The sequence below is a fragment of the Portunus trituberculatus genome, chromosome 47 (assembly GCF_017591435.1).
Source record: "Portunus trituberculatus isolate SZX2019 chromosome 47, ASM1759143v1, whole genome shotgun sequence".
NCBI classification, from domain to species: domain Eukaryota; kingdom Metazoa; phylum Arthropoda; class Malacostraca; order Decapoda; family Portunidae; genus Portunus; species Portunus trituberculatus.
Window position 1 is genome coordinate 3,406,073 of NC_059301.1, and position 12,714 is coordinate 3,418,786.

Below are 12,714 nucleotides of genomic sequence, written 5' to 3' on the forward strand. Positions count from 1 at the left end.
GCTAACTGTTATCGTTCTCTCCGTAGAAAGCCTGAAAGCGGGGGAGGAGCGAAAAAAGAGACCAAGAACCGCCTTCACGGCCTCGCAAATCAAGGCGCTGGAGCAGGAGTTTGAGAAGAACAAGTACCTCTCCGTCAGCAAGCGACTCCAACTCTCCAAGCAGCTCAAACTCACGGAAACACAGGTGAGCAGAGAGAGAGAGAGAGAGAGAGAGAGAGAGAGAGAGAGAGAGAGAGAGAGCTGTAGGAAAACCGTGTATAACAAAATACTGTTTTCCAAATATTCTTTTAATTATTTATTAATTTACTTCTTTTCTCATTATCACCATTATTATTATTGTTTTTATGTAAGAGGGGAGAACTGGACAAGGGCAACTAAAAGATAAAAAAAGAAAAAAGGCCAACTCAATCGCCAATCTTTTTAAAGGTCCGATAGAGTTAACCAAAGGGCAGGGATAAATGTCTTGAAACCTCTCTCTTGAATGGCAGCAAGTCATAGAAAGCTGGAAATACAGACACAGGCAGGGGGTTCCAGAATATACCAGAGAAAGGAATGAATGATTGAGAGTACTGATTAACTCTTGTATCAGAGAATTGGACAGAATTGGGGTCAGAGGAAGAAGTAAGCTATGTGCAGCGAGGCCGCACAAGGAGAAGAATCCTGTTAGCAAGATCAAAACATGAAAATAGCGGTAAAAGGTAGGAAGAGATGTAACAATCCGACGATGAGAAAGAGGCTGAAGACAGTTAGTCAGAGGAGGGTAGTTGATGAGACGAAAAACTTTTGATTCCACCCTATCAAATAAAACTGTGTGAGTGGAACCGCCCCCAAACATGCGAAGAGTGCTCCATACATGGGCGGATAAGGCCCTTGTATAGAGTTAACAGTTAGGGGATGAGAAAAACAGGCGGAGACGCCTCAGAACGCCTAACTTCATAGAAGCCGTTTTAGCAAGAAATGAGATGTGAAGTTTTCGGTTTAGATTATGAGTAAAGGGCAGGCCGAGGATATTCAGTGCAGAAGAGGAGAGACAATTGAGTGTCATTGAAGAAGAGGGGATAGTTGTCTGAAAGGTCAAGTCGAGTTGATAGATTGAGGAATTGAGTTTTGAGGCATTGAAAACTACTAGATTTTCTCTGCTCCAATCAGAAATCTTAGAGAGATCTGAAATCAGGCGTTCTGTGGCGTCCCTGCGTAACTTGTTGACTTCCTGAAGTGTTGGTCGTCTATGAAAAGACGTGAAAAGGTATAGTGTGGTATCATCAGCGTAAGAGTGGATAGAGCAAGAAGTTTGGTTCAGATGATTAAGGAATAATAGGAAGAGAGTGGGTGACAGGACAGAACTCTATTAACAGGTCTAAGAGAAGAACGGTGGCCGTCTATACCACAGCTGCAATATAACTGTCGGAGAGGAAACTTAGATAAAGTTGCAGAGAGAAGGATAGAAGCCGTAAGAGGGTAGTTTTGAGATCAAAGCTTTGTGCCAGACTATATCGAAAGCTTTCAATATGTCTAACGCAACAGCAAAAGTTTTGCCGAAATCTCTAAAAGAGATGATCAAGACTCAGTAAGGAAACCCAGAAGATCACCAGTACGGCGACCTTGACGGAAACCATACTGGCAATCAGACAGAAGATTGTGAAGTGACAGATGTTTGAGAATCTTCCTATTGAGGATAGATTCATAAACTTTAGACAAGCAAGAGATTAAAGCTATACTACGGTTGTTAGAACGGTCACCCTTTTTAGGAACAGGTTGAATGTAGGCGAACTTCCAGCAAGAAGGAAAGGTAGAAGTCGATAGACAAAGTTGGAAGAGTTTGGCCAGGCAAGGTGCAAGCACGGAAGCACAGTTTTTGAGAACAATAGGAGGGACCCCATCAGGTCCATAAGCCTTCCGAGGGTTTAGGCCAGCGAGGGCATGGAAAACATCATTACGAAGAATTTTAATTGTAGACATGAAATAGTCAGAGGGAGGAGGAGAGGGAGGACAAGCCCAGAATCATCCAAGATGGAGTTGTGAGCAAAGGTTTGAGAGAAGAGTTCAGCTTTAGAGACAGAAGAGATGGCAGTGGTGCCATCAGGATGAAATAAAGGAGGAAAGATGAAGAAGTGAAGTTATTTGAGATGTTTTGGCTAGATGCCAGAAGTCTCGAGGGAGTTTGAGTTTGAAAGATTTTGACATTTTCTATTTATGAAGAGTGTTTGGCAAGTTGAAGAACAGACTTGGCATGATTCCGGGCAGAGATATAAAGTGCATGAGATTCAGGAGATGGAAGGCTCAAGTACCTTTTGTGGGCAACCTCTCTATCATGTATAGCACGAGAACAGGCTGAGTTAAACCAAGGTTTAGAAGGTTTAGGTTGAGAAAAGAATGAGGAATGTACGCCTCCATGCCAGACACTATCACCTCTGTTATGCGTTCAGCACAAAGAGATGGGTCTCTGACACGGAAGCAGTAATCATTCCAGGAAAATCAGCATAATACCTCCTCAGGTCCCCCAACTGGCAGAGGCAAAACGCCAGAGGCACCTTCGCTTTGGGGATCCTGTGGAGGATTGGAGAAATAGGACAAGATACAGGTATGAGATCGTGATCGGAGGAGCCCAACGGATATGAAAGGGTGACAGCATAAGCAGAAGTATTAGAGGTGAGGAAGAGATCAAGAATGTTGGGCGTGTCTCCAGGACGGTCAGGAATACGAGAAGGATGTTGCAACAGTACTCTAGATCATGTAGGATAGCAAAGTTGAAAGCTAGTTCACCAGGATGGTCAGTGAAGGAGAGGAAAGTCAAAGCTAGTGGTGAACATTGAAATTTTCATGGATGGAGATCTCTGCGAAAGAATAGAGGGACAGAATGTGCTCCACTTTGGAAGTTAAATAGTGAAAGAATTTACTATAGTCAGAAGAGGGGAGAGATAAACAGCACAGATGAATTTAGTTTGAGAGTGGCTTTTGGGTGGAAGCCAGATGGTGGAAAACTCGGAAGATTCAAGAACGTGGACACAGACGTAACATCCAGGTTTGGAACGAAAATGAAGACAGAGAAAGTAGTAGGGAACAGAAAAGAAGCTACTGTCACTTGCCTCAGACAGCTGTGTTTCGGTGAGAAAATTAGTAGTAGTAGTAGTAGTAGTAGTAATAGTAATAGTAATATTATTGTTATTATTATTATTATTTTTTTTTTTTTTTTTTATTATCATTATCATTATTATGATCACAATTATTATTTTTTTCTTTATCATCATCGTTGTGGTGTCGGATAAGTGCGTTGTCGCATAACATTTCTCACTTATTTATTGTTTGTGTTCATGTGTGTTTTAATCGTTTGTTTCTCAATTCATTAATTCTACAAATAATGATAAGCAATTTTGATGTTATCTCTCTCTCTCTCTCTCTCTCTCTCTCTCTCTCTCTCTCTCTCTCTCTCTCTCTCTCTCTCTCGGCAGATCAAGATTTGGTTCCAGAATCGGCGCACCAAGTGGAAGCGGAAGTACACCAATGACCTGGAGGTGATGGCGCAGCAGTACTACTCGGCGCTCGGCCTGCTCTCCCACAGACCCATGGTGGTGGGCGACCGCCTCTGGTAGGTGACAGAGCACCAAAATGCCAATGTATGCACTGTACATATACAGAATCACCTATCTATATCACCATACTCGAAAAACTTTCATGTGTGTGTTAAGGCCAGTGCTTTTTTTTTTTTTTTCCTTCTTTTTTTTTTATGGGCACTACCAAACCTGGCGCTGAAATCCATGAGCGAGGCACACCATCAGTATTTAAAAGTGAAACTAATGAATGCTTATAAACCTTTAGACACCCAACGGAGCAAGGACTGCCCCACTTTGTACATCCAATGTGGTACGCCCCCACAGAGAGGATACGATATAAATTCACAGTTAATTGCATGCATTGTCACTAAGCAGTGTTACATGACAATGCTATATTCATAGATGTCACTTTTACTAGACTGTGTGCATGTTGGTTAGAGGAGGATCAGTCCTCCTTCCCGATTTCCAATGGCACAACTGCTGTTGCTTCGCGTTGTACTGGTTGAAAATTTGTATAGTATTATAAGCCATCAATCAGCACAACTTCAAGATAATAGACATGTTTACACACAGCTAATCATTCGAGAAAATTATCCTAAGAAAATTGGTCATAAGGAAGTATTTGAATTTACTTACACGCCGATTTCCATGAGTGATAGAGGACGTGCTGTAGCGGAGGAGTTAGGAGATAGAAGTATTGCAAGTATTTGTGAGTTAAGGGTACTAGTGGTAACGGGTGTAGCGGGGCTCAGTAACGTGAAAAGATAATTTGTTTATTCCTGATAAGAAGTAGTAGTAGTAGTAGTAGTAGTAGGTAGTAGTAGAAATAGTAGTAGTAGTAGTAGTAGTAGTAGTAGTAGTAGTAGAAATAGTAGTAGTAGTAGTAGTAGTAGTAGTAGTAGTAGTAGTAGTAGTAGTAGTAGTAGTAGTAGTAGAGTTATAGTTGAAAGTATTCGTAGATATATAAGTGGTAAGAGATTAGGTATATGGAAGTTCGTAAAGATTAACAAGAAAGTAATATGGATATGGATATGCAATTTTCAAACGGTTAAGCATCATCTTAGATTATTCCTAATGTGCCTTAGTAGAAGTTATTGGGATTCATAAGAGTGCTTTCAATATTCAAGTAATATTCTGACAGACTGTCTGCTTCATAAAGAGAAAACACCTATGAAAATCAGAGTGATCACCTTCGTGACCTTTAAAAATAATCCTCATTCGTGTACAAGAGTTCAAAATGTTTCAAAATGCGAACCCTGGTTAGTAAATATACTTACAACTTGTATGAAATGAGTATACGTACAAGAAGAGAAGTAGAAGTATGCTGAGCTTTATGAGAAAAATTTGTCTTGGTTTGTGTCAGAAAACTGGTAAAAAGAAATTTTAATCTTACTTGTAAAGAAGTCTGGCCGAGGACAACAAAAGGAAAAAAAAAGTTATATAAATGCGGCTGTCAAAAAATCAACATATGTGAAGTACATTATGAATATACCTCATCAGCAGGTGAAGTGTTGAAGTGTCACATTATACTTAAGTCTAGAGTTCTTAGGGAAGATGATGATTCTCTATTCTCTATGCTCATTAAACCTGTCCAGCTGACACTACGTTCTCCAGAAGGGCACGTTAGTATGTAATTAGCCTCTTAAGTATCAAGGCGTTTTACTTGATCTTATTTTAGATATCACCGGGGCTATTGTGTTAAATTTGGTATCTTTTCATGAAGAGGCTAGAAATTATCAACATTTACCCATCCACTATAATCAAATCTTTCTCTTCTGACTAACAATTGGAGACTCAATGAAGGTTAGGTATCGTAAGTATTAGTGAATGGATTAAATTCCTTTCGAGCATCAGGACTAAAGGATTCTCTCTGCACTCCCCTCAGGCTCTTCAACTACCCCATGGGCCACCCCAACCAGCACACCGTGGGTCTCCATGGCAACAGTACTCTGCCCCCCCTACCCTCCCATCTATCCACCCACGTCCTGCCCCACCTACCTCCCCCCTGTCTCCCTGCCCTACCCCTCCCTTCCTCCCTGGTGGCTGCTTCGGGTGAGCGACCAATCATCCATTCAAGTCCTATCAACCCCTTGACTGACCGCCACGTGATTGGTGGCTCTCACACCTCGCCGCCCAGCTCACTGTCTCCTATTGGTTCCGGAACAGTGCCCACCCTGACGTCACCTCTGTACACTCCCGCCACAGCCATGGACTCCTTGCACTCCTCCATTCCCACCTTCGGCGCCCACACTCAGCACGACGGCCGCCCCGGAGTGTAAAGACATAGGTCTGAGTCATCGCGGTCTCACACTGCCAGTCATGAAAGGAGAATATTTTCGACACCAAAAGTTTGTCTTTGATATGGTTTCCTCTGTGCCCAAGTCTATTCGAGCCCTTATATTCTAAACAATAGTAAATTACAGAAGGAAAACATCAAAACATTAAGTGCAAGAAATTAAGCAAACTCCAGAAGGGATTGAGACTTAAGACTTCCATTTAGAGTTTCTTCATGTTGTCTGAATCCTTTAGAAGATTATGTGTGGGGACGAACAATGAAGCAGGCATGGAAAGTTGGTCTTTTAACGTCACCAGGTTGTCGTTAGCTCTCGCTAAGCAAACCAGCGGAATAGGCCTCGTGACCTCTTTAATGTTCACATTATCAGGTATTTCAGAGTTCCTAGCACTAGAATTATGAATACTTTTATGTAATTTATTTCATTTCAAGGTGTTAATAAATGCAAGTTTTTTTTTTCATCTTGTTATCATTGACACTTATCAGAGCTAATGTATATATACATTTTCCTTTTTACATCAAACATCTCCTGTCTATCATATCTTGAATTGTGTTTCTTGTTAACTAACATGTCTTGAACAACAGCAAAAAAGAAAAAAAAAAGCTGGAGAAAGCAAACATAGAAGAAAACTTGGAAACAATTTGTTTATTCATTTTCATCCCAGTGATTTAATCTACTAAAAGGAAGAAACAAGATTAATAGACCATTTAAAGTAGAGGACAAGAGTGGTTATGATTTAGTAGTAGAAGTACTAGTAGTAGTAGTAATAGTAGTAAAAGTAAGTACCAGTTGCCCAAGATAAGTTGTACAACCATCTGCAAGAGCAACCTTCAGTGCACACACACACACACACACACACACACACGTCTCGCCTTGACTCCTTTAATCAGGCTCTAGTTAAGCTTTGTAGTCTATGAAAATATCCCTGTGTATTGACCGGAAGTGCAGTCCACAAACATTTTCCTGGGACCTAACAATTATCATGTTCAGGAGTTCGATCCTCGGCTGCTGCTACACCCATTGAAATAAGTAAGTGTTTATGAATGCAAATCAACGTGTAACAGATATAGAAATGGTATTCCTATCCATCATTTGCCTCAACATGTAACAAGTCCAATCCTGGAGCAAATGATTTCTCCGCAGGTAAGGCAAGTAAACAAGGATGATGTTCTTTCATTGATTAGGTGACTGGTGCATCGCACAAAGTATTACCTTTGTCGTTCGTGTAATAACAGTATAGTTATACTGCTATCATGTTGTCGGGCATTGTACTAAATGTCTGTAAGGAGAATTTGATAGGATTCAATTGACATGCCCCCTTTAATAGATGACGACAGATCCGGACCCCGTATATTCAAACGCTTTTAACTTCCACAAGGACTTACTTCAAAGACCAAGTGTGTAATTAGAAAGGCCACATGCATAATTAGTCGAGTCCTCATGACTATTATTCCATTCACTGTGTAAAATGTTCATAAAACTATTACTGCAATCGTGAACACACCTCTAAAAACGCCACTGATTTATACAAGTCTGTTGTTAGAATTGGTCGCGATGAGACTTTGAGACGTGGTTCCAAATTATGTCGATAACTTGCTAATTCTTCCTTTACTCCTGGCCAGTTAACGCTCTATAGGGTGCGCTGGAGCTTTGACAGGAAGCAGCTGCAGCTGCAGGCCTTCGCGGTGGCACAAGGCTATGCTGCCGCCTTGCCTGACTACAGACCTGTCACTTTTGATCCAGTGAAAGTAGCAAAAAATCCTGTCCGTCGTTGCGACACTGGTGTCCTTCGGGAATGTCATATTAATCATTAATCATGTATTCCTTAAAATCTAATACATCATATATTTTGCTCTCTCTCTCTCTCTCTCTCTCTCTCTCTCTCTCTCTCTCTCTCTCTCTCTCTCTCTCTCTCTCTCTCTCTCTCTCTCTCTCTCTCTCTCTCTCTCTCTCTCTCTCTATATCTATATATATATATATATATATATATATATATATATATATATATATATATATATATATATATATATATATATATATATATATATATATATATATATATATATATATATATATATATATATATATATATATATATATATATATATATATATATATATATATATATATATATATATATATATATATATATATATATATATATATATATATATATATATATATATATATATATATATATATATATATATATATATATATATATATATATATATATATATATATATATATATATATATATATAGAGAGAGAGAGAGAGAGAGAGAGAGAGAGAGAGAGAGAGAGAGAGAGACCAAAATATAATGTGTTGTATTAGATTTTAGGAATACATGATTAATAATAATGAGACATTTCCGAAGGACACCATTGTCACAACGACATAGGATTTCTTGCTACTTTCACTGGATCAAAAAGTGACAGGTTTGCAGTGAGGCAAGGCGGCGGCATAGCCTTTGTGCCACCGAGAGAGAGAGAGAGAGAGAGAGAGAGAGAGAGAGAGAGAGAGAGAGAGAGATGCATCATACTTTAGTTTTACAAAGTATTATTTTTTTAATCCTGACGAAGTATAAGTTTACCAGTCAAGTAATCATGAACAGCGTCATAACACAAGGATGATGGCGGTTACCTTGCTTCGCGTTTGTTAGAAGTTGGAAATACACAATTCCCTTCACCATAAATCTTAGAAACTTCTAAGATATATTGTTAGAGAAACTTTTAAACATTTCATGTGTAAGAGGCAATGAATGCGAACTAGATACGAGAAACATTATTCGAATCCTCACCGAAGCTTCAAAAACCTAAAAACAAAGCAGCATGAAGTAGAGGACCTTAGTTCCTACTCAACTTTCCTAACGAGCGGATGTACGACCGCTACCTCTTGCCTTGTGGTCATCTTTTTCGATGAAGACTCGAGGATTGTGAACGTAATTATGTAGCTAATCGGGTTCTGGTTATGTATAAACTTCAAAACCACATCCAGTGTTCAAACTTTATCTGAAACTTGCCATTCCAACCTGCACAACCTGATGGATACCGCATTCTGACCTTTACCACAGCTAAGTAACCTTTCCTTACGTAAGGATGGCCTCGTTGCTGCTCACCATAAGGAGTCGTTTATTGGTCGAAATCTTGCTAATTAAGAAATTAGTTAAATTGCGATTCTTTACCGAGTAGCGTCACTACTTGTCTGCCCTGACCTATTTTATGAAGTCAGGTCAGGATAAGTTCTAGTTTTAGTTTGGCTAGGGTTACGATACATTGAATCCGGTAAATTTGCAATTTCAACCAATACTTCTATCTTTGCTGACTGCATGATTGTTTCTACAGACTGAGAAAACTGAAAATTAAAAGTTCAAGCCTTCAATAAAACAACCATACATACACTGAAACTTAGTTTGACAATAGATGATTTCCGAACAACCGTATCATTACAGTCGTTAGAATGGTTTCCACGCCGTTATAGTAAATGACCACTTTTTTTTTTTTTTGCTTGAAAGATGTAAGTAGCTAGTAGGACGCTAGTAGTTCAAAGTTATAATGCGTAATACCGTGTCTTAATCTGGTTTATGATATGCCGCAATTGGTTTCCAATGGCAAAAGAAAAATATGATTGGTATCGTATATTAGGGAAATAATATATCGATGATACCATCGTAAACATAATTTAAAGGGATAGAGTTCCCTATACACGTACATATCACACCTGCGTCAGATCCAAGCTAGAATTTCACATTAATAGAAAAGGGTAGATAAATTGAGGGGCACGTGTGTTTAGCCAAGCAAAATTAACTTCTTACTTAGGGCGTTGGCTATATCCTTCCGCTCTGTTGCCACCTCAACCACGGAGTAATTTAATCTGACTATTGGCAGCAAGGGGCGATCTGGGGGTAGGTTACTTGTGGTGCTGGAGCACAGCGTGGCTTTTAGGCTGCTTTCACACGAACTATTTTTGTACATGTACCACAGCATCCGCATGCATGGCACCTGGACAACTACGGTGACAGTGCACGCAGTGTCTGCTGCAGGCTATATCTCTCAACATCCGGTTCAGTATCTCCTTGTCATATTTGTTAGTGCACCACTATTTCTTAATGATGCAGGACATCATAAAACTCAGAAATTTAGGCAGAAAATTGTGAAAAAAAATGTTTTGCTGATTATAATATTATAATAAAGAAAACTCAAAATTTTCAGAAAGCTTCAGATATGTTTCCTTCCGTATTTTGCTAATGAATTTTAAGAAATTATGAGGAAACTGAAGATATATCTGTTTTACTCAATATTCTACTAAGAAAACTTTCAAATTTAGTAAAAAATACCTCTCGCCGCACGCGGGAAATATCGAATGTGTGAAGGCGCCAATAGCAAATGTGACCACTGAAACCGTTGTACGGCATTGTGCACCTTTGATGTGCGGCAGGGTGCGGTTACCAGAATGGCAAGGCTGCCGGTCCGGCTTCGTGTGAGTACGACCACAAGAGTCACCATAACGCTAAATCGTTCGGCATGTGCCGGACCGGTGGAAACCCGTTAGTGTGAAAGCAGCCTTATGGGTGTATTCACACGAGGCCAGAACGGCAGTCTCAGTGAAACTGCAAGTATTCCATCAATGAAAGTCCAAGAATTATAATTCCTATCAGTAAAAGTCCTGTATTTCACAGCTCCCTTAGCAATCAGCACGAGATACGCCAGTGTTATATTTCCCATGCTCCATGTACCACACATATCGCACTGCAGACCTTCTTACATTGTCCATTCAGTTATAAGGCAATTAATGTTCTTGTCTGAGGAGTGTAGCTGCCACTTAACCATAACTGTTTGAATTTTATGGCCATGACAAGTTATTGGTAAATGAACTACGAACTCGAAACTTGAATGTACAGTAAAGAAGTAAGAGGTAAATTAACAATGAACGAGAGAGCGCGCGCGGGCGCACACACACACACACACACACACACACACACACACACACACACACACACACACACAGCAGATCAAACAATGAATCACACAGTGTGGAGTGGAAAAGAGCGGAGGTGGTTCCCATATACAAGAGCGGAAGGAAGGAAGAACCTTTAAATTACAGATCGGTATCACTAACTAGTGTAATATGCAAGATGTGTGAAAGAATAATAAAGAAACAATGGATCGAGTTCCTTGAAGACAAGTTATTATCAAATAGCCAATTTGATTTTAGAAAAGGTCGGTCATGTGTAACAAATTTATTGAGTTTCTACTCTATAGAATAGTTGATAAAGAACAAGAGAGAGAGGGATGGATTGACTGTATTTATTTAGATTTAAAAAAAAAGGCGTTTGATAAAGTGCCACATGAAAGATTACTATGGAAGTTAGAGGAGAAGGGTGGCTTAAAAGGAAGCACATTGAGATGGATGAAAAATTACTTAAAGGGGAGAGAAATAAGGACGATAGTTAAAGATATGAAGTCCAGGTGGAGAACAGTAGACAGCGGAGTGCCACAGGGGTCAGTATTGGCGCCAATACTTTTTCTCGTATATATAAACGACATGCCAGAGGGAGTGAACAGCTACATAAATCTGTTTGCGGACGATGCGAAACTGTGCAGAGTCATTAAACAAAAGAGGATTGTGAAATACTACAGGAAGACTTAAACAAGATCTGGAAATGGAGTAAAAAATGGGAGATGGAATTCAATGTGGACAAAAGCCATGTCATGGAAATGGGAAAAGTGAAAGACGACCAGTGGGAATCTATAAGATGGGAGATGGAGTAGAACTAGAAAAAGTAAAAAAGGAAAAGGACTTGGGAGTGACAATGGAAGAAAACAATCAACCGGTAAGCCATATTGATAGAATTTTCAGAGAGACGTATAATTTGCTAAGGAATATTGGATTAGCATTTCACTATATGGACAAAGAAATGATGAAGAAATTGATAAGTACTAAAATAAGACCTAGATTGGAATATGCAGGAGTTGTGTGGACCCCCATAAAAAGAAACACATAAGGAAATTGGAGAGACTACAAAAAATGGCTACAAGAATGGTTCCAGAATTTAAAGGGATGACATATGAGGAGAGACTAAAAGCTATGGATCTACCAACCCTGGAACAGAGAAGAGAGAGAGGGGATCTGATACAAGTTTATAAATTGATTAACGGAATGGATCAAGTGGATAATGAGAAACTAATCCTTAGAGAAGAATATAACATTAGAAGCACAAGATCGCATAGTAAGAAACTGAGGAAGGAAAGATGTCTGAGAGATGTTAAAAAATTTAGTTTCCCGCAAAGATGTGTTGAGATTTGGAACAGTTTGAGTGAGGAAGCTCTCTCTGCTCCTCCACGTCCTCTGCACCACATCTCGGTTATTTATATGACGTTAGCGTTCTATGTTCCAAGAGTAGGAATGGATTTTTATTAAGATAACTGAAGGAGGGAATATATATGAGTGAGCGTTTACACAACTTCATGCTCGAAGCAGTATCGTGTGAAAATCTTGGGTAATTAACAAGAAATACAGAACAAATGTTATTCTACAGTGGGGGTCAACATATTAACACACTCATTACGTCACTAGGTTGCAGTCTTAAGTCCTATGTGTAACGAATCTTTGAGAAAGTAGGGAATGCTATAAAAGTTTAGTTAGACAGGCATTGGGTTTTAGTCATTCAGTGTTTGTGTGTCTGTGTGTGTGTACCACATAATTCATCACATGATGAAGTTTCGCTTTGTGGAAAGCAGAAAGATTCAATAATAAAAAAAATAGGTTCTGATCTATATATATATATATATATATATATATATATATATATATATATATATATATATATATATATATATATCATTTAGAAAGGCGTCACTCTGACATT

General features: G+C 39.2%; 2 protein-coding genes across 2 annotated transcripts in view; both read left to right on the forward strand.

Moving 5' to 3' along the window:
- Nucleotides 1–6,472, forward strand: part of LOC123520857 (homeobox protein Nkx-3.1-like) — a 13,759-nt gene extending 7,287 nt beyond the window's left edge. The window contains exons 2-4 of the mRNA XM_045283500.1: nt 27–184; nt 3,450–3,586; nt 5,437–6,472. Of these exons, the coding sequence (XP_045139435.1) occupies nt 27–184; nt 3,450–3,586; nt 5,437–5,830 (689 nt within the window). The 3' untranslated portion in view covers nt 5,831–6,472. The remainder of the gene's footprint in view (nt 1–26; nt 185–3,449; nt 3,587–5,436) is intronic.
- Nucleotides 6,473–8,728: 2,256 nt separating this feature from the next.
- Nucleotides 8,729–12,714, forward strand: part of LOC123520525 (stomatin-like protein 1) — a 144,795-nt gene continuing 140,809 nt past the window's right edge. The window contains exon 1 of the mRNA XM_045282850.1: nt 8,729–8,787. The gene's annotated coding sequence lies outside the window, so the exon portion shown is untranslated. The remainder of the gene's footprint in view (nt 8,788–12,714) is intronic.